At 40.3% G+C, this 23,417-nt stretch overlaps 1 protein-coding gene across 1 annotated transcript; it reads right to left on the reverse strand.

Annotated features, from left to right (window-relative positions):
* Nucleotides 1–14,455: 14,455 nt before the first annotated feature.
* LOC125001590 (T-cell ecto-ADP-ribosyltransferase 2-like) lies at nucleotides 14,456–20,211 on the reverse strand. The gene is given in 7 exon segments (XM_047577248.1): nucleotides 14,456–14,460; nucleotides 14,645–15,019; nucleotides 15,022–15,289; nucleotides 15,727–15,820; nucleotides 19,236–19,425; nucleotides 19,594–19,646; nucleotides 19,985–20,211. Coding segments are annotated over 7 exon segments (1,212 nt in total).
* Nucleotides 20,212–23,417: the final 3,206 nt, after the last annotated feature.

The following is a 23,417-nucleotide window of genomic DNA, read 5'->3' on the forward strand; positions in this document are numbered from 1 at the left end:
ACAGCTGCGATATTCACTTAATATCACTTAATAATTCACATATTTAATTCTGAAAACTTTTTCTGCATCACTAAATCCACTCCTTCAAACCAAGCTGCACTAAAGGACTTTAACCACTAAGGACAAATATAGATGATATAGATGAAAGGTACAAATCCAAAAGATGGATGGAAAAAATAAGCAGATTAAAGTGGCAATGTTGCAGATATGCATACAGAACACAGCAGATGGCGCTATCTAACAACTGTGTCTGTACCTAGTGCTGTACTGAATGCACTGCCTCGTATTGCCAATATTCTCTTTACACTTCCCTAATTGAGCACAAAGACCTTATCCTAGAACATTAGGTAAGCATATTATGCAGCCCTTAACCCATAACCCTAACCTTACTTCCATGTGTATAGCCCAACAACACATCATTTGATTTTAGGTTTGCATTTCCATGTACAGGTGCTTCTCTTTGTGTCTATTATGTTCTGCATCTAAATGTTTATAGAGATTTAATTAAAACTTCTGGACACTGTAATATTTACAAAACGTCATTTATGTAAAGGAATAAATTCAAAAAGACCACTGCAGACACGTACACTTAAGCTTTACTTATAGCTACAATTTGTAGTTAGATGTCACTTTTACGGTGCAGCTCCAGACCCAACACTGTATCCAACTCTAACGTGCACCTCCCTAGATGTGTAATTATGTCTCATGGCAACACTGACCGTAACGTCTATGATTAGTCTAAAATGCATTTCCTTGATCAGAAAGTTCTCCTTTGTTCAGCTTCCTACACAACATCTACTCAAATTTCGTCTCTATGTTCTGTACTACAGTGATTCCACTGAAAGGAGCCGTTGATCCACATTTATTAACTTCTACTCCAAACATAAAGCACTCCACTCACCATTTCTATGAAGTAAGGAGTGGTCAGTCTCAGGCTAGTGTTTTATTGGCATACCTATAGACACATTAGCATACAGGTCTAAATGCTTTAGAAGGCATGATCCCCTGCGGCATAGGCTGTGGGTAGTCTGGTTGCAGGAGTATAAAGTGCACATTTGCAGTCCACATCCTTTACTGTTCTAAGGTAATACTGGGTTTGGTTTACGGTTGTCCTTTGGCCACTCAGAGAAAATCCATGTAACATGTAAACTCCACCCGGGAAGGTGGAATCAGATTCGAACCCGGACCTGCTTATGATTTCGCTATATCAGATACTCAACATCGAAAAACAATAACGTGACAACAATAAAAAAACACACTGCACAACTCATGGCATGAATGGCGCACACCCAGTACACATCAATCAATATACAAAGTCACCAAACTGTTTTAGACTGGACCATTTTCAGTGTAGCACTTCTAAACATGTATGATGCAACTGCGAAGTATGGTGAAGATGGAAAGGTCCCAGAAATGAAGTGGCAGAACAAGATGACTTGTGCCAAAAAAAGGTGTCGTGTTGGTTCTTGTTTTTTAAGGTGAGCAGACATCCCCAATTTCTGGGGACAGCCCCTGTTTTGTCCCCCGTCTGCAGCTGTCCCTGAAATTACCCCCAAGTTTAGCGTTTTATGAATGAGAAAAAAATGTTGCCCATGGACTACAATTATCTGGTTGCGCTGCTATTGACATTACAGATAGCAGTTCAAATATGAATAAATATGTCAATATAAATCAAATCGTAATCGTCCCTGTTTCTTCCTTCCACCTTGAAAACATTTAATTCTTTTTTTTTTTTATCTCCGAGCTGTAACATCAGCAGGCAGTGCTAACACGGTCCCATGCAAACCTGTTTTACTACTAGTGTGGGATTATTCTACAATATTTACTCATCATCACAGTAAAATAGTCCATCCTTAGTGAATATACTGCTTTAGTTCCTCTCTCAACCAGTAGAAAATGTTGTGAACATGTGATTATGCATGAAAAAAAAAATACTGTGTTATGCCATGATACCATCAGAATGTTGAAATACTGTGATATAGATTGTTGGTCACACCATCCAACCCTAGCGGTGCCCCACAAAGAGGAAACAGAGACGCACCAGACACAACGACACAAATATGCCACAAAAAGTATCAACACGGGATTTGTATTCATCAAATGAAAAATAGGGGAGAAAGTTGATTATTCAATAACTTATGTGCAACAACATTTTTGACACAGGAAAACATGTAAAAGTTTATAATCTTCCCCTGCACAACAGCATTGTGCAAGGGACAAACCCAACAGCCCCTACTGCAGAGACACCATTACTAAATTTAGAGATTAAGTTTTTAGAAAAGGTTCAATAATATCAGAGTTCACTGACTGGTCATTATAAAAATTATTTAGTTTGTAAAAAAGATGTAAGAGAAGCCTCCATCTAGATTTTTTATTTTGTTTGTTAATGTCCTGTTAGTGTTAATATAGGTTGGTTTGAACCTTGGCCCTGCCTTACTGTTAAAGCTGCTGGCAAGAAATGTTTCACACACTGGAGGGAAACACTTATTAATATTGCATCTGTGATTAAATATATTCTGTTATTATTCATTTAAATCCCCATCTACATCAAGTGTGAAAAATAGTGAAGTTGAACTTTGACCCTTTGGATATAAATTGCACTGTATATTATATCCAAAAGGTGAAAAAGGTACATAAAACTAAATCATTTTTATAATGACCAGTCAGTTAACGCTGATATTATTAAACCTTTTCTACAAACTTAATCTCTAAATTTAGTATTCAGTTTCTATGTTAATTCACCACTACATACAGCATATTAACTAAAATGTAAGTAAACAGCAAACAACAAAAGTAGTCCACTTCCCATGCATCAACCCAAACCAAACACTGACTTTGACCCATTATGCTGCAATATTTTGGCTCTGCTTGTAGATATGGATTATATTCTAATAATAATACAAGTTGGGCCAACTCCACGGCTGCTCATATGTCCATGCCTATACGTTGTCTGAACCAGTTTTAGAACCGGTTTTAATGACTTTCTGCTGGAAGTGCACATCAGTCGGACATTTTGTGGAACATGCAGTGCTCAACCAGGTAAGCTATGTGTTTTTACTTTCATCAAGTTAAATTATGTTAGCGAAGACTGTCTTTTTTTACGGCATATCTGCTGTTGCTAAACTTATCAGTTTTGTAACCTGCATGCGTGCCCAAAGAAAGACCAATGTCAAGGCCACTGCAACTTGCTGCAATTTAGGTATAAAAATCATTACAATCACATCGAAATCAAAGGAACACAGCAACCAGAAAAGGACAGGAACAGACAATGATGATATTAAGGTTCAGTCTGCAGTCATTCGTGTCTTCCTCTTTGTGCTTTCTGCATTGGTTTGTGATGTTGCTCTTGAAATAAAATGCTTAAGAATCGTTGTGTTTCGAAACGAAATCACCTGTATGTGTGAATTGTGATCGCGATTTCTTTAACGATTTATCGTGCAGCCCTAGTCAACAGTCATGTAAAGTTAATGTGCTTTTCCTTTAATATGTATTCATTTGCAAGGTACCAAGAGATGCATATGTCAGAGCTTCCGAGCATCAAGCATCTGAGTGTGACAGTTATGCAATTTGATCCATTCTCGCACCACACTTGACATTTCTCACAACATTTCTCATGACAGTGAAGATGGCGAGCCACAGTGTTTTAAGTTGGACCCCCTGCCTCTGTCATCAAGGCATCAAAATCTGCAACAAACAACTACAACATGAGACATGTCCCCACCTAAATAATGGAGAGTTGGTTAAAATGAAATATTGACAAATAAATGTATTTTGTCAAAATTTTTGTTACAATTTTCATTTCTAATTTCTGGTTAATTAAGACTAGCATTAGGAGGCCACAGTGCAGGGAGAGCAGCTGGCATGGTGGTGAGGACATCAGTCTTAAGGTATAAATCCACATTAATAGCTCAACATCATAACATCATCAACATCATAGCTCTAGAGTTTCACTCTTGTCATTGTATGAAACTTGGCAGCCCTGATATGTTGTGTTTCAATTAGTCTAATAGCATAATTGTCAAAGTCACAATTGAATGTCTCCGGAAAACAATATGAAGTAAAAACATTTTTCAGGAAACACATCAGTATTTTTATTTATTTTGTAACAGTAGGTCAAAAAGGTGACGTAGGCAGTTATGCTATTAGGCTAACGATGGCCTGGCCTGTGTGTTTTTTATGTCCTCCATGGAGTAGTCTACGTCACTTTCTTCAACTGTTACATATGTGGCATAGTCAACTTTTTATTGGATTTTCAATCCTCAAGATTCATGTGTACAAATGCTGTTCTTTCAGTCTGAATACTGTTGAATGAGTTATAATAGGCCTATTAATACTGGATTTCCATTAATGGAATTCATTCTGTAACCAATTGAACATGATACATTTACATGCAGAAGTTGATTGTGTTGTTCTGGCAGGTACTTCTATTGCTCTGTAATTTTTTTTTTATTTGTTTATTTATTTTAAGATGGCTATCTTGTCTGTTTATTGTTAAGATTAATAAAGATTTCAGATAAATTATTCAGTAGTCTCTTTTATTAATTAAATAAAGGCATAAAAAAAACAAAAAACAAACAATCAAAAAAAAAAATACAGCAGCATAATTTTTGCTTGATTTATAAAGGTAAAATGTATGTTTAATCAACAAGAATATTTATATGCCGACATATCTTTATTGTCATGTGCAATTTGCAAACGTACGATTTTGTAATGTTTATTTTCTATATGTTCGTATTCTTATCTCTTGTGTGCATTGTCCTTAAACTATATGCTGCTGCAACACTGCACATTCCACCACTAGAGGAGCTTATCTTGATATTACCTTACATTTTCAATATATACAGTATTTTATCTGTACTCTATATCAGCACATCAATAAAATCCATTAATTGTGAGCATTCCTTGTTCAGTATGTAGATACTTAAAAATAACACTGTTTGTTTAGCATCCAAAGGAATTGCACAGGTTTCATGTGACAAATGTTTTTTTTTTTTTTTTTTTAACCACCAGAGATATGTGAACATACTTAAATGGGTGCCATTGTGGTTTTTGATGGTAACTAAAGTGACTCAACACAGTCTTATTCCCGTCTCACACTGACATGTTGGTGCATACAGCATCGTTAATGACCTCTGAAGTTGTTGATTTGTGTCTCTTGTAGGAGAAAAGTTGGTGATTAGCATCAATGAAGAATAAGGTAAGAATTATTCTGTACTCATGGGAATGCCCATTGACATAATCAACTTAATACTAAACAAAAATACTTGAAAGTAATTAGGCTTCTTATGTACATTTTTCAAAGGAGACCGGTATGAGCAGATCTGGCAGGCTGTCTCGTATGACCAAGTTGGTCTTCGTACTTTCTCATTCAAATGCTGATGCAGAACGAGTTTTCTCCGTGGTTGGACTGAACAAAAATAAAAACCCAAAACAGTTTGGCTCTTGACAAATGTATTTTTTTTTTTTGTTTTCAAGAGGGCCCTGTTGTTCCTGTTCGCTTAATGACTTATAAAACAATTTTGAGTGTGAAGGTACTGCCTGTACAGTTAAACTGGACTTGAGTTTTTACCCTATTAATAAGCAGGGTGCATGGTTTTCTGTTTGGGGAAGCACTAATGTTAAATAAAAAAAAATAAAAAAGTGTTCCACATTTTGGTTCTTGCTGATGCAACACTGGTTTGGCCATGGTCACTTTATTTCCTCAAATGCATCATCACCCTGAGGCTATGAAAGTCAATTATGTGATGAAAGCATGTTTTCTTCCTATGAGAAAATAAACACTGAATGTATGAAGCTTATCTTTCTAGATGATCTATTGTCCATCATCTACTGTGTTCACTGGTTCTTTGTTTCAGAGAAAAGAGAAACAGTTATATTGTATTTCTCTGTTTCAGAGAAACACCAGCTCGGCAGGTTGGACATTTATCGATCCTTCTCTCTCAGCTCTTTCATGAATTCTTTGATCAAAACCTTAAACCAAAATATAGTTGTCGCAGGGGCTACATCAGCAGTGTTGAAAATCCCTGGGGTTACATAATTTCATATGTTGCAGAATTTTGTGTTTTCACATACATACATCAATCAGAAATAATTTGTTATTACCTGCTTAATATTGTTTAGCTTCCATGCTTGGCACCAAAACAGTTCTGACCCCTCCAGGCAAGGACTCCACTAGACCCCTGAAGGTCTGTTGCTCTACTTGGCACCAAGGCTCTTTGGACTCTTTGGAGTCTTTTGCAACAGAACACTGTCTCCCCAAATGGTCTTCCCATAGTGCTGGTGCTGAAATAAGAGTTAATTTACCCACCCACTGTTTATGTTTTTTCTAATGACCTGTGTAGAATAAAATTATATGTTTAGGTGCAATGAGGCAGAATAGTCTAGGTGCAAACTTTATCTATTTATTTATTATCTATTTATTTCAATGTCTTACCACATGTTATTGTTTTAGTCTTTTAGTCCTCCAGTGTTTCCTCATTGAGGCCTGCCAGGCTCAGGGTTGTTCCTGTCTGCCCATGGGGGGCGCCCTCCCTTGGGTCCCTTCAGCCTGGGTGGTTAAGCATTCCGCACCTTAGTGTGGGGGGCCTCTCTGCCCGGGTCAAGGTGATCCTTACAGCAACGCCCCTGTGGTTTAAGGGCTGGGGCCCTTAGTTTGAAAAAACAGCTGTCACTGAAAGACCTGCTGTTGGCCACTAATTTTGTTGTACAACATCCTAGTTGTCTTTGCTTTCAACATTTTTTTTTGCTGTAGATTACTGTATATCCAACATGGAAACAGAGCAAATTGTACAAATTGTGCAAATTTCTCTGGAGGATTTGTTTTGTAGTGTCTAGGGAACTCTATGATCCATCATGACAGTGAAGATGGCGAGCCACAGAGTTTTAAGTGGGAGCCCATGCCTCTGTCATCAAGGCATCAAAATCTGCAACAAACAACTACAACATGAAGAAGTCTAAGGGCCCCAGCAAGGGTAGACCGAGCCTGTATCAGTGGGTACCCAGGAACCTTCAAATCCAACAAAGGTTGACTGTGCATGCATTACACTGGTCAAAGGAGGACGGCTACCAATACCTGCTGCATGTGTGGAAAGTAGATTTACAAAGTTTACACATCCATCAGCATGGGAGTGAACTGAACACATGCATGCATGTTTGTGCAAAACACTTATTCCTCATCACACCAAAGCATATAATTTTATTTAAATAAATTGCCAAAGGTTTCTAATAAATGCACTGTATCTAAGACAAGAGCATAACTCCAGTGATAATAAAGTGTGTGTATAATCGATACGCAATCGTGCGTACCTTATCCAGGTTGTCCACACCACCTTTGCAGGATTATTATGATCTTCTGGTGAGGTTCTCCAGTAATGGCCCAGCTCCCAGTGTCCAGTACTTGACAGCAGCATGTCCTTTCCACACTTTGGGATGTAGGAGATGTCTGTGTGGGTCTTGGTAGTAGTAGAAGACCTTGGAGTGGATGTTTTCAGGCCGTCCTCACTTTCTGCCCTGCTGTAGTTTGAAGCTCCCAAGTTTGTTATGATGCCGAGATGATGTCACATTGTTCATAGTGGTCTTTGTATTGACCTGTGCATGCATGTGTCTGTTTGTGCACACACTTTGAAATGTTGTTTACTTAAAATAAAATGTTGCTGTGGCCCTACTGTGATCTGCAGCTCCCAAATTTGTTTTGACAACAAAAATGGTGTTAGGCCATGAGGACGAGTGGGTTCATAGTGATCTTTGCATTGACCTGGGTGCCTGTGTGAGTGTGTTTGCATGCATGTATGTGGGTAATTTAGGGTTTTACAACTTTATCTTTTATCCTGTTGCTTGAAAGTCAGAGTGAATGAGTCTGAGTGTGAAAAAAGACAAAGTGCAGCTTGCAACAGCAGTTTCAATGGATTTTCAACAGATTTTAATGGGAATTATTTTTTTGAATCGGGCACTACAAAAAAATAAAAACCAGTCTAAATCAATGTTGCTACTAATCACTGACATGTCCAAGACTCTAATAATCCCCCCAATAAAAATCCACTTTTCATTTAGATTATTGATTAAGTAGAAAAAAATATTAATATATCCATCCTATTATCATTGGGGTCGATTGACCCCAATCAATGTTCATCATTCAAAAAATAACAGTAGAGGGAAGGTCAACTCACTGGTAGCAAGTGGTTATTTATGAAGTCAACAAATAAACAAAGTGCTTGACACAAAAACTTAGTCAACAAGTTTATGTAAATAATTTTCTTGAGAGTAAAACGTGTTAGTAATATTTCAGGATAATAGGAGGGATATGCTATTTTTTAGGGTGTTTTTGAAGAGGACACTTTTGTCCCGTGATGGCAACAACGTCAACATTTTAAAATAAGGTATAAGGTTTAAGTTAGTTATATGGTATTTCCATGGACTCAAAGTCACTCAGAGAGTCGAGAAATTAACTTTGATAATGTATGCGAATGTTGTTCTGAAACCACCAGAGATATCTGAACAGGATATGTGTCACTGTGTCTCAGTGTCACCATGATACAAGCACTTTTTACATCAATGCAGTGTACGTCAAAAGGGCTATCAATATTCTGCGACTAAAACTCTCTTAGGTTCTGTTGTTATAAACACCATTTGAACTCACAAGTGAAGAGTGTGACACTTTTCACAACCACAGTTGATGGTAACTTCAACTTCAGGTTAAAACATCTTTAGGGTCTCATGTAAGACTGCAACATGTAGAGTTAACAGCTCCTCCTGCCTACTGATAATAATAGTGATACTGGCAGATATCGGGCTCTGCGCAGGACACAGTGATTTATTTTAATATCAGCAGCCTTTTGGAAGAGTGGGAAAGCAGCTCTCACAGGTGGAGGTCCGACACGGGACTTTTGCCAATGTGAAAGCGGTATATGTTGGTGAGGTGGGTGAGGTTGGGTGAGGTGCAATAAATGTTAAAAGTTCTGTGTAAGTCCGTGTCTATACAATTCTATATGCAACTGGCTTGTGAAACCTATATATAACTTTAGCTAATTACTTTTTAAAAGTAACATGCCCAACACTGAATATGAGTCAGACAAGACTGTTCACCCTCACACTCACACACACATCAATGGCCTATTTGTTATCACCAGTTAACCTCATGTCTGTCTTGTTATTACTCTCCTGTTAGTTAATGGAGGTTATCCCTGGAGCTCTACAGCCAGAACATGCAGTGAACTCATAATCTCTAGTTTCTATTGGACCTGTTGGTGTGGTGTCAGTAGAGCTGTGTGCCATTTTGAACTCTGTAGTGTCTACTACTTTTGAACTTCTGAGTGTACGGCGTTTTTTTCTTTTTGAACTAATCCCCACTGATCCATGTAGATACTATAGAAACACCCTGTTGTGTGTTTTTGCTGTGGTTTTGCACACAATCTGCTGAAAAATAAATGTGCTAAGTGTACTGACATTTAGCATACCTTTGTGTACTGTGACGGTGTCACCAAAAGTAAATAAAAAATGAATCGAGTGTAGCCTGTAAAGCAATAAAATGGAAGTTGTAGTAAAACGCCGTGTTTTCTCTATCATATGAAGAATTACATTTTCACTGTATATGACGAGGTATGATATGGGTGGTCTGTCTGATTGTAAATGTAATTGTACATTAATTGATCTGTGTGATAACCGGAAAGGTTATATATGGAGGATGTGCTGTGGCGGAAGAGGGGAGAAGCGGGAGACCGCAAAAGCAAACAAAGGACTAAGGGTGGACCTATAGCAGGACTTAAAAGATGTAGCTTGTCTAGTTAGCCAAAACCAATAATTTTAAGTAACCTTAAGAAAAGACATTGGCAAGCGGGCTACGTGGACTGTGGACGGTTGGATTATGCAGGATCGGGGGCCGCGGAGTCGGACTAACTTAATATAATTTAAAAGACATTTTGTAGGGGTTCAAAGGGTCCGAATTAAAATTTTTTTGTTAGATGGTGATTTCTCCTGAATATACGAAATATAAAACAAGACCTTATTTCTGTTAATTAAATGAGGGACCCCATATATCCATGACGGATTTTTGTGTGTTTTTTCTATGTGTTTATGGGAATAGTGTGGGTCTTCTTTCTGTATATTATTCATTTCACTTGGCACGAATTATCCTGAAAAGATCCCCCTTGAGTGTAAGTACCTTCAACCCGAAAAGGTGAATTGTTACAGATGGTGGCCCGTACGGGGAGCAGGAAATACGAGTTGATTTACCTTTTTGTGACTGAAAATGTTTCTTTCAATTCTGAACACACGTACAGTATTAAAGTGTATATTATTTCCTTTTGCCTTGTAATGGATATAATTCAGTTGAATTTATTTTGCACATTTCTGTAAAGCTCTTTAGCTTTTGAGACGATTCCTGGCCCTTATCTGAGAACTTAACTAAACCAACATGGATAATGGTGATAGTGAAGATGGCCAACAACACTTTGATGTACCTGATACCAATGTCGACAACAGTAAGGATGACACAGAAACTAGGGCTTCTACTCCTAGATCTGAGGTAGAGTCTAGTCAACCGAAGTATAGAACTGGGGACGCTTGGGTTACTAGGAGAAATCCAATTGTCGAAGTTACCTCACTGATTAGTTCTCTTTATTTATAGGATGGTGACAAGCAGGAAGAACAAGAACTAGAGAGAGATGTTACTTCTTTCCTTACCCTCTCTGCTCTAAATACGTTTAGTGCTGATTTAGGGACAGTCATTGAGAAGGTTAAAACCCTAGAGACTGATTTTAGAGATTCAGTCAGTAGTTCCCTAAATAGAGAAGAAAACCTCAGAGGCTGCATAGACCGAAGCACGCAAATGCTTGAGCATAAGATGCTGACCATCCTAAATTTTTTTGAAGAACAGCTCGTGGAGTGCCTTCAGCGACGTGATGGGAAGTGGAAGGCAGAATTGGAGAAGCTGAAGCACGCCAGCCTCACTGCTGCCTCACGGTCCCTCTTTAACACCGAGGCAACACCTCACCCATGGGATGTTCGATCCACTTCGTGCCAAACTGCTCCTCTGACTTATGTTCACACCCCAGAATCCTCAAGTGCTTGTGATAAACTACCCATTAGCCACAAATTCGTCCCAACCGTTAACCTCAGCTGCAGAGCCACAACTATAACCCCTTAATTTCACCTTTTACTCCCAGTGCAAACCCTGAAGGTCCATGAGCAGCCAGACTTCTAGAGCCCACGTAGTATATGCCAAACTCGCCGTGCACATGGAATTCCCTACCTTAAGCGGGTCCCGCGAGGTGGCGTATGTCCTTAATTTTGATCAGTGTGAAACTTTCCTCGCTGTCCGGCCATTAAGCGACGCAGAGCTTGACGGACCGCTGTCCAGCGTTCTTAAAGAGCCAGCACATAGTTGGTGGAGCGTCATTGAAACAGGGTCCACAGTTGGGTAGATTTTAAAGAAGCATTCCAAGCAGCTTTCCTACCTCCAGATTATCTCTGAAGTCGAAGAAAAACTTAGAGATATGGTGCAACTTCCTGACCAGTGTCTAAGGGACTTTGCCTATGATTATCGTGCCCTTTGTCTAAAGTGGAAACCTAAAATCACAGAAGTTGAGTTGGTCAGGAAAATACTCAATAACTGTAATCCCAGATTAGCTGGATGTCTTGTCACACAGTGGAGAAAAAAATAGGCCAAGTGAAAACCAAGCTTTGCCCTGGCAGATGGGAAAACCTGCCACAAAGCTTTAGGAAAGGTACAGCTACTGTATGATTGGCATGGCATGCTGTGGTCGTTAGAGACGTACATTATTGAAGATAACAACCTAGCATTTCGCCTAATTTTAGGTCTAGATTTTCTAACAAAGACCTCAACAATTATTAATCTTGGGGACCGAATTTATGGCGTGAAGGGCCCGAGGGATTATACTTTCTATCCTTTTATTTCTCAGCCTTCTGAGCAGCAGGTCACTTCCCGATTTTGTGTTGATTTTAGATCATTAAATGTTAAGACCCAACAAGATGCCTACCCCATGCTCCTCATCCACGATTTACTGGAGTCTATGCATGGAGCTGCAGTCTTCAGCTCCCTCGACTTAAAATCTGGGTACTGGCAAGTGGCGATGGCGGAAGACAGCAAAGCCAAAACCGCAGTAATCACACCAATAGGCCTCTCAATTCAGATGTATGCCCTTTGGTTTTAAAAAAACGCAAATGCCACTTTCCACCGTCTGATGGAGAAGGTCCTGGGGGAGCTGAGAGGGCGAATCTGTTTTGTTTACATTGATGATGTCATAGTCTTTTCACCCACACCTGAGCAACACCTCAAGGACCTGACAGCTGTGATGGCAAAGCTTCATGAGGCCAATCTAACCCTCAACCTGAAAAAGTGTCACTTTTTCTTTAAGGAACTGAAGTTCCTAGGCCATGTAGTGTCGGAGAAAGGTGTACAGGTAGACATAGGGAAAACACTGGCAGTAACAGAATATCCAACACCCACCAATGTTAAGGCATTACAGAGATTCCTTGGCTCATTTCTCACTTTGCTGACATTGCAGCTCCCCTCCATCGCCTGACCAGGAAAGATGTGGCGTGGACCTGGACGGCTGAATGCCAGAAAAGGTTTGACAGCTAAAACAGGCCCTTGTCAGTAATCCCATCCTAGCTCAGCAAGACCTCTTGCTTCCCTTTAAAGTACGCCAGTGATGTAGGACTAGGAGCAGTGTTAGTACAAGTAAGGGAAGGGGAGGACAGAGTAATAGCTTATGCTTCCTGGGGGTTGAAAGGGGCAACTTTATGGTGCTGCAAATAAGTGTAAGATAGTGTAACTAGAAAACTCCCTCTGGGAAATTTTGAAAGGGCTACAGTTAGCCTGTGTGTTAGAGATCAATGCGTGCTGTCGCACGCATGTTTGTGTATCGTACTACTCTTCCTGTGTGCATTTGTAACTGTAATAACATAAAGTTACCTGTGTGTTTGTTTGCTCGTGTGTGGCGTGTGCTTGTGTCTGTAATTATAAAAATGACCTGTGTGGGTGAGGAGGTGTGTGTGTTGGTGTGTGTAATTGTAACATAAATGTGTGGGACACAAGGATCAGCTGTATTAAGAGCAGAAACAGCTGATTAATGAACTGGTCTCAGTTGTGGCCCAGAGCTGCAGCTCAGGGGTTGCCGTGGCAACTCACAGTGGTCGCCGTGGCAATCAATGACGACAGAAGCGCGCGGAGCTGGGACACAGAAAAGAGCGAGATTTCCCCCCTTTTCGCTGGTCTCACATTTAGGCTTATTGTGAGTAAACCATAGCTCCTATCAGAAAAACAAGCATATTTTATGTTTTTTGTTCTTCTGTAGTAAATATTTTGGACACACTCGCGAGTTAAACACAAGGTCCCTTCTCCTTCTCTCAGAAAACCTTTGCATTGGAGTGAATGGACAGCAGACAGGTACTTTATCACGAACAGAGGCTCGCAGTTTAAATTCTGTACGTCTCACTGCTTTGCCGAGCACATTGTGAGAGACACAACAAGTTTGTTTACAACTGTGGAAAAAAAATCGTGTGTCTAGTGTGTAAATTGTGGCCGGGACATGCGTGGAAAGAGGAAAATTTGAGGCGATTTCACACACGGTCTCTCCCTCTAAGTACCAACGTTCCGCACTCTAAAATGTGTTTTTACGAAAAAGATTATGGTCATTGAACAGTGATTGATCAAAAACTATAAGACATGTCCAACGAGGAGTAATACACCAATACATGATGCTTGTGTCTTCATTTTAAAGTTTAAATGAAGTCTGTAGGTGAAAGTATGCCTGAACAGTAGACCTTTGAAAAACTGTCTTTTTTGCGTGTTTTTTTTCAGACGTCCCATCCATTTCCAATGGTAAATTTGTCGCAGTTTTTTGCAACTTACGTCACGAAAAATTTATATTTCAGAAAGAAAAGTAATAGCACACCGATCTCGATCAAACCACAGGTTTTGATATATAACTCGTCCTACAGCTCGAGCTGTAGGATGCGTTAAGGGACGAAAACGGGGAGGAAGTGGAAAAAAAAAGAAGAAACGAGTCTACAGCTTGCCGCTGTAGACTGCAGCCTCAGGCGTTGCCCCGTAGCCCCTAATTATTTTCAAGTGTGTTAAAAGTGTAAGCGTGAAAGCATGATGTTAGTATACTTTTTTATATATTTACAAAATGAATATACTTGAAATACAATAAAGTACTTTTTTTTCACTTGGGTAGACTGGACATAGCAGACTTGAATTTAGTCTAATAGTAAAGTAGATAGTAATTAGTCAAGGCTAATTCAGGCCATAAAGTCTTATTCAAAGAACATCCATTATTATAAGACAGCACAAGACATCCATGTCGGAAATTGGTGAATACATGTGACTCATCAAAGAAAAAAGAAAACAGTTTAACTCATTTAGCAAATGTACTGTTTTCAGATACTTTCTAAGCAAAGCATTATTTCACATACAGTTTGGAGACTGATAAAATCAAGCTGTACATCACAAACAGTTTTTAAAATTTTTGCTCATATTGTTCAACATGAATGGATCCGAATATCTTTTTAATTTTGTTCCACAAGCCCTGTTGACCAGCTTTCGAGCGTTTCGAATTTCTTGCAGCTTTGCAGTTTAGATTGCTCTGCAGTCCTACACTCTCCAAGGAATAGACTGACTTACAGTCAGCTAGCTTGTCAGCACCTTTAGTTTCTTCAGTTATATTGAACATCTCATAGGGAGGGATGAGCACCTCTTTTTCATGACTGAGCTGTGAATAGTCTTTCAAGTAGGCACCTAAGCAGGTCTTAATTTTAAAGCAGGTCTTGCGACCAAAGTCTGTCAAGTTTGCAAATAATGAGCTGGAGGTAAAAGAACCAAAGCGGATTGTTCGGTTGACAGAGCCAGTAAACGCAGCTTTGGTTCTGCGGTAAGTAACATGACAATCTTGATTGTTATTGAGGATCTGTACAGCAGATGTCAGCCAGTAATGTAAGGAGTGGTATGGAAAGGAGGTGCCATAGACTGTTCTGTTTGTCCTGACGGCTTCATTGAAATGCCAAAAATCTTTGGATGAACTGCTGTATAGACACAGATTGCTTTCATGTGATCCTTAGTTAATGCCTGATCTATTTTTTCTTTTTTCTTTAGGGTGTTCTTTGTGCAACTCTCTGCTTTTTTCCAGGCATCTGCAAATGTGCTGTTGCCACTGGTCTCATTTTGAAAGTAGTGATCCTTAACAGCTTGTTTCATCTTTGTACTGCAGCTGAAGTACATGTCATCCACAGCGTCTTTAACCATGCTCAGTGGGATGGCCTGGTTGCTGGTCTAGAGGGAGGATTAAGGACAACAGTATAATATAGAGTCCAAGTAAAATGACTTTTAATGCTGAACAGTCCCTGACACTGTTATCATGATACATTACTGGTTCCATATAATCCATGTATCATCATGCTAGTAATGTATACCAATCAACAAAATAAGTTCAAGTATCTTTATCATCAGTCAGCGTGTGACTGACACAAATAAAAGACTGCGTGTACTTTAGAAACTACATAACTGTTGAGAAGATGATGAAGGGATGGGTCCTCTTTTTAATCTGAATAGATTTTAGACCCTACTGAACCAGGATGGATCTATAAAAAGAGAAGGTTTTCATCCCAGCATCAAGTGTAAGTCTGTTCTGAATGAACCCTGGTGACTGCTGATATGCATTAAGTTTGAAAATACTGGGCAGATTCCCTTGACTGGAGTGACCCACTCACCTTCTGGGAGCTGATCGGAAGCAGCCAGAAACAGAGCAAACACAGTGGAGCACAAGTCAGCATGTTAATCTTCATCACTGTGGTTAGACAGGCTCTGGATTAACACACACAAGACAAATGTTGGCAGTGAAAATGTACAGGTACACAAAGCTGTTTAAGTACTAGCAATTTATTACAAGCTTATCAAGTCATGTATTTTTAAATATAATATGATGTCTCTAACTTCTAACTTAGCTGCATTTGTTTTTTATGTTATATTAGAATATGTTTTGAAATATGAACTCACCAGTTATTTAGCAGACAAATTGTTGAGAACCGCTCAGATCAAACAGGTAGTCAGCTGTCTGAGGCTCTACATATATATTCATTACACGCGCGCACACACACACACACACACACACACACACACACACCTATGTGAGCAGTGAGGTGAAAATGCTCTCACTCTAATCGGGCAAAACTCAAATAGGTCCTCAGAAAGATAGCTGTACAACAGCACACACACTTTGTACACATTCTGTGTGTGTGGTAAATGGAAGGTGAATGCTGTTTCCTCTGAAAGGAAATGAGGTTTATCTTCACCAGAAAAATGAAACATTGCATAGTATGTACTTAGGTTGCCTTAAGAAGAAACACCATCCAATGAAACATAAAGATTTATCTATTAAACACCCATCAGCCACAACATTTAAACCACTGACAATAGAAATAAATAACATTGAGCTTCTTGTGACTATTCAGTGTTCTGCTGGAAAACTTTTGGACCTGACATTCATGTGGATGCCACTTAGACATGTACTACCCAAGGCACAAGGCGTTGACCTGGCCTCCAAGTTCACTAGATCCCAAAGTGATCAACCCATAGGACCCAAAGAACCAAAACATTCAAGCGTCTTGGTTTAAAACAAGCATATATCATTGTTCATTAACACTTTGGATTCTTTCACTCATTCTGGGTTCATGTCACAGTTTAAACTACAAGGTGTTAAATCAAATTACAGAGTTGTTGAGTTTGGTTGACAGACACTAAACACACTGAGCAGTCAGGAGTTATTAGTGTGTTACTTAGATGGGCACCATAAGCTGCTGAATGTTTGTCATTAGCTGTGGTTATGTTAAACCCACCCATGACCTATGATATGTCTACAGCACTGATGGAATGACTAGGTGTTGCTTTTGGTGATAAACCCACAGAAAACCCACAGTTGCTGAACTGGTTGCGCTGCCTGCAACTTTTCTGCTTCAGTTCTTTCTAACCACGTGTCAGCCAACTGGTGAACATAAGCCGGATTTCCATACACGGCTACATCTACACTGCCCCAGACCTCACCAGCCTTTTTTCTCTTTCTCTCTCCGGTTTTGCGGGTTTTAGCCACACCCACGCTTGTTGCTACGAGCAACAGTGGGCTACAAAATTATGTTCTAACCAGTGAACAAAAGGAAACAACTGTCATGCAGTTATGAGCTTTCAAGCAGAACGCAATGAATGTAATAAAAACTTAGCAGAGGTCTGTGCCAACGGTGTAGTGGATTCAAGGCAAGCTTCCCTACCAGCGCTCCCTGGTCTGTGGCCGTATATCGCGTCCATCTCCTCATACCATTTTGGGACCTTTCAATCAGCGCCACTTGTATTGTTGTGCTCCTTGGCTGCCTGATAATCAGCCTTCAATTTCTTAAGCTTCTCCTTCATTTGTTTTACCGTCCTAATAAAGCCAAGTTTGGTGATCTCAGCCGCGATCCACTGGAAAACCTTGTTGTTCTGAGTCCAACTCCCGCTGTATAGACTACTCTCTTCTCCCAACAAAGACAGAAAAGCCCTCACCTCTGGGTTGGTCCAGAACACCATTGCTTTTCCAGTCTTTATAATATACTGACACGAGAGCAGAAAGTTGAAAGTTAGCAGCTTACTAGTCAAAAACACTCATATCTCCAGTCAAAACATCCTGCTTTGTACCTGACACAGCATCATGATGATTTTTTTCTGACCAATCAGTAGTAAGCAGCGTTCTACGTCACATCTTCGGCCCCAATTCACCTACTTCAGCCCGATCACAGAGGAGGTACTAAAAAGTACCCGGAAAGTATTCCTTTGGCCTCGTTCAGCCCATCTTCTAGCACTGGAAATAGCGATTTAAAATGGCAAGCTAGAGATAAGTGACTCTCCTGAATGTTAGGTTTGCTGTATATTTATCACAGTTTTTTTCAGTTACTAACAAGTGTTTGTCCAAGCAGTTGTCACATTTTCAAAACTCTAAACACAATTAGCACAGCATTGGTATTTTGTTTTATTCACACATTTCATGTCGTTTTAACACAATATGCAGTCAAACACATTTCCTTAACAGACAAGCTATACCTCCCAACAAAATCAGGGATTGTTTTTGCATTATTTACGAATGTTAACACACAACATCCCACAATAGCAAAAACAATATTCCAAACCTTAGATATAGTATAGATACAAACCTCTGCTTCTGCAATGATATCAGTTCAAAAACAACATATCTCAGCTGATAATAAACAAACAGCTGAATAATTGACACACAGCTGATTTATGTCGGGTAAATTGGGCCAACCACAGCTGATGCCAGTCTGGCTTAGACTCAGTGGCAGGGGTTACAGTAAAAGGAGAACTTTGAGGAGTGATGTTTGGAAACAGAAAAACAACCTGTAAGTCTGGAGATGAAGATAAGTGCAAGGACCCAGGAGAAGAGCAGGCCCAGTGAGAGATGCAGTGAGAGGTGCAGGAGCAGTGAGAGGAGCAGGGCCAGTGAGAAGAGCATGCCCAAGGAGAGGGCAAGGTAGAGGTGTAAGAATGCGTGGTAGTGGCATTCCAAGGGCTGCAAGAACAGTAGTCAGGGATGAAATTCGTGCCCCTATTATTGACCATGTAATCAACCACGGTCTTTCACTGAGAGAGGCTGGTGAATGAGTGTAGCCCAATTTGAGGCGCATCTTTCAACAAACCATTGCCATTGTAGAAATGGTTGTTGCAAATAATGCAATAAAACTGCATGAAATTCAAACTAGAATTGTGGAGGACCATGACATATTTGACAATATCAATAGCATCGGCCTCACAACCATTATGTGGACATTGTCCAAACACAGAGTGCAGATGAAGCAGCTCTACACTGTTCCCTTTGAGAGGAACAGTGAGAGAGTCAAGGAGCTATGATGACAATATATCCAGGTATAGTACTGTATATTTAATTCAATGTCCAGTTCTATAGGCTTTGCACTTTGCAACTAGGTAACCTACACGGTAATAAGTTACAGTACAGTATGGTATACAGTAATCAGATAAAGAAAAGTGAGTGGGAGTGTGTGTGTGTGAAGCTGTTAATGCCGTGGGGTCGGAACAGCGCGCAAACGGAAAAAAAAGAAATAGTCTGACATAAAGGTGGAAGTGAAGCGGAGGATTTCAGAACACCGAAATTTTTCTTTATTGTTATTTCTGACAATTCTAGCCATTTTTGCTGTGCCTCCAGCATTACAATGCAACACACCTTCTCCGGTCGTAGAGCAGCACTCCTTCCGACCTGTCCAACCAGCACCAGGGTCCCTTCAGCAGGCAGATCGCCCTCTCCACCACTGCCCGAGTTCGGGACTGGAGGTCATTGTACCTCTTCTCTTGGTCGGTGCAGGGCTTGGTGACAGTGGTCAACAGCCACCTTCTCAGGGGGTAGCCACAGTCCCCTGGGGTCAAATGAAGGCAGAAAACGTGCGAAATATATATTTAGTTTCCTTTGTTCATACACCATTTGAATGACGCACACTAACTTTTTTTTCTAATTATAGGTGCTTTAGCGGGAAACGAACACTTCGGACAAAACAACTTTATTAATGGATAAATTATTTACTCACCGAGAATCCACCCATCGCGCACCGTGCTAGCCTCCAGCCTGTTCCCAACCATGCTGTTGGTCAGAATGGATGAGTTATGCGTTGAACCAGGCCACCTTGCCACGATGCTACTGAGCTGCATTTGCGCATCACATATTATTTGAACATTTATGGAATGAAAATGTTTACTGTTGACAAAATCAAATTCATCCTGTGGTGGCACTTTTATAGCAATGTGTGTGCAGTCATGGCTCCAATTACATCAGGGAAACTGGCTCTTGGTGTAAACTATGCTTTACTGTTGGGCTGTTCATCAGCATTGTATGGGAATTTGATGTACCTGGATGACATTCCGATGAAGCCATCCCACACATTGCTCACTGGCATGGCTCGACTCAGGGTTGACCGTCACACTCCTGACTGGTCGGCCAGTTCCCGCCGGAAAGCCCCTGTTGCCAGGAACCCCAGAGTGGTCAGCACCTGTGTGGGCAGGTCAACCCCTGGCTCTGCGCTGTGTTGTGTTTTAGGGCTGCAGCTCTGCACACAGCTCCAGTAAAAGCCTCGGTAAACGAAAACGACTCCGAAGCCAGTGGTTGTTATTTGCGAGTAGATCTTCGTGTTCTCTAAACACTCTCTCATGCCTAATGTTACCACTTGCGAGGTCTTCTAACAAAGCCAAGGCTGCCATTGTTAATACCATTTTCTTCATCACTTTGCGCATACTTTTGTATCCACCAATGGTTACAAAGACGTGTGTGTTAATTGCGCATTAATGTGTCTCTGATGTGCACATCCTCAAGAACTACTTGATTTCACATTATTGAAAGTTCCTCAGCGTCGCCTCTTGGTGTAGCCAAAGGAACAATAGCTGTGGAAACCGGCATACAGCAGCCATGATGTTGGTGGAGGTCACCGCCCATTTCCATGGTCAACTCACTTTTGGTACATCTGAACATTGACATTGATGTGGGCGTACGCCACGTTTCTGGGCGCACACAACTTTGATACATGATTGACTGATTTTTTGGGGGCCGGACACCAGTTACTGGATTTTAGCGCATGCCATGTTTCAGTGAGAAATCCATGCAAGTCTTTGTACATGAGGCCCCAGATGTCCCTCCTTGAAGCCATGGATGCTGGCTGCAGGGACATCACAGTTGATGATTGCCAAGGGTGGATCCGACATACCAAGCGGTTTTATCCTAGGTGCATCGCCTTGGATAATATCAGATGCAACGAAGAAATTTATTGTAAAAGTGGTGGATTGCATGTTTTGCGTGCAAATACCTGTAAAACTGAAACATACAAGTCTATGCAGTTTTGTAATGTCAACAATAGCCAGTATTTTGAAACTTGGTGTACTTTGACTGACTGCATGTACCTTGTGAAGTGAAAACAAGTGTTATTCTTTGACAGAATAATTTCATTTTGAGTCAGATTTCCAGTGTTTTGGTAAGGTTAGTGTGTGCAGATGTGTTCTATGTTGAAATGAAGAGTTGACAAAATGTTTTTTGAGAAGAAAATTATCCATTTGACTAATTGTGTTTTGTATGTGTGAGTCTGTGTTAAGGGTTTAGAAAAAGTCTCTGAAGTATGGGTAAGCGCTTGTTAGCGATTGAAAAAAACTGTAATGGACACAAAAAGGTTTTCATCCAATCAAAGCAGAACACCAGTTTGTGGTATATAGAACTTTTATTTTTTTAAATAAATAAAAAATACCAAGCATAAGGGATCATAAACACTCCAAAAATGTCTATCAGTGGTTCTACAAAGCACACTTAACAGGAATAATACATTTGAACATGATGAATGTGAAAGCTGCTCAAATATTAAATGCAGGGAAATAGTGCATAGAAGAAGAGGGAAGCTTGAGTATACAGTGGGGGAAATAAGTATTTGATCCCCTGCTGAATTTGTAAGTTTGCCCACTTCCATAGAAATGATCAGACTCTGGTTTTTATGGTTGTTTACTGGTTATGGGTATAGACAGAATATCAGTCGAAAATGCATAAAAAACACACAATCTAAAAGTTATAAATTGTTATGTATTTTATTAAGGGAAATAAGTATTTGATCCCCAAGCACAACACAAGTCAGTACTTTGTAGAGAAACCTTTGTTGGCAAGCACAGCGATGAGACGTTTCTTGTAGTTGGTCACCAGGTTTGCACACAGCGCAGGAGGGATTTTGGCCCATTCATCTTTACAGACAGTCTCTAAATCCTTCAAGTTTCTTGGCTGCCTCTTGGAAACTCGGAGCTTCAGCTCCCTCCACAGTTTTCGATCGGGTTAAGGTCTGGAGACTGACTAGGCCACTCCATGACCTTAATATGCTTCTTCTTGAGCCACTCCTTTGTTGTCCTGGCAGTATGTTTTGGGTCATTGTCATGTTGGAAAACCCACCCATGAGGCATCTTCAGTGTTCTTGCTGAGGAAAGAAGGTTTTTGTCCAAGATGTTACAGTACATGGCTGCATTCATTGGCCCCATAATGCGGTGAAGTTGCCCTGTACCCTTTGCTGAAAAACAGCCCCAAAACATGATGTTTCCACCTCCATGCTTAACCGTGGGTATGGTGTTCTTTGGGTCATACTCACGTTTTTTCATCCTCCAAACACGGCGGGTCGAGTTAATGCCAAATAGCTCAACTTTGGTTTCGTCAGACCACAGCACTTTCTCTCAAGCCTTCTCTGAGTCATTTAGATGTTCACTGGCAAACTTAAGGCAGGCCTGTACATGTGCCTTCTTGAGCAGGGGGACCTTGCGGGCACTGCAAGAGTTCCACCATAACGGCGCAGTGTGTTGCCAACTGTTTTCTTGGTGACGGAGGTCCCAACTGCTTCCAGATCATTAACAAGCTCCTGCCGTGTTGTTTTAGGCTGCTCCCTCACCTTTCTCATCATCATCCTCACTCCATGAGGCGAGATTTTGCGGGGAGCTCCAGACCGAGGACAGTTGATGGTCCTTTTATGGGTCTTCCACTTGCGAATAATGGCACCAATAGTTGTCACCTTCTCACCAAGCCTTTTGCTGATGGTTTTGTAACCTATACCAGCCTTGTGCAGGTCTACAATCTTGTCCCTGACATCTTTTGACAGCTCTTTGGTCTTGCCCATGGTGCTGTAGAAGTTGGAATGTAAGAAACTGATTCTTAGAGCAGGTGTGCTTTATATAAATGACGAGTTAAGATCAGGAGTATTGGTAATTAGTTGACTGAGCACAGCTGTGTGCCACATGCGCACCAGCCAATCTGTAGGAGCCTGAATTCTAAGTGAATTGTTGGGGATCAAATACTTATTTCCCTTAATAAAATACATAACAATTTATAACTTTTAGATTGTGTGTTTTTTATGCATTTTCGATTGATATTCTGTCTATACCCATAACCAGTAAACAACCATAAAAACCAGAGTCTGATCATTTCTATGGAAGTGGGCAAACTTACAAATTCAGCAGGGGATCAAATACTTATTTCCCCCACTGTATGTTAATAATGGTGTTTCATTTGTAGTTAGACAGAGGGCCATGTGTACCAACACTTGAGAAGTGTAGTTGGGTCATTTCAGCTAAATTCATACATGAAAGTCATACAGACCAGGATTTGTGTTTCATCAAAGTTCCAGCAGATGGTGGCATTGTCCAGTGATTTGGCTAATCTTGTTCTGGCGAGAATAAAAACATGAAGTACAGTAAATACTTTGAGCCAACAGAAAGACGGCAAGAGAAAGGGAGCAAAACCAGAAAGAGTTAGAGAAAGTGGAAAACTCAAAGGGGTAGGAATGAGAAGTTTAAATATGTGAGTGAATAACTAATTAAGAAGAGAAGGAATAACTTTGAGGGAAATTTA

The sequence above is a fragment of the Mugil cephalus genome, chromosome 2 (genome assembly GCF_022458985.1).
Source record: "Mugil cephalus isolate CIBA_MC_2020 chromosome 2, CIBA_Mcephalus_1.1, whole genome shotgun sequence".
NCBI lineage: Eukaryota > Metazoa > Chordata > Actinopteri > Mugiliformes > Mugilidae > Mugil > Mugil cephalus.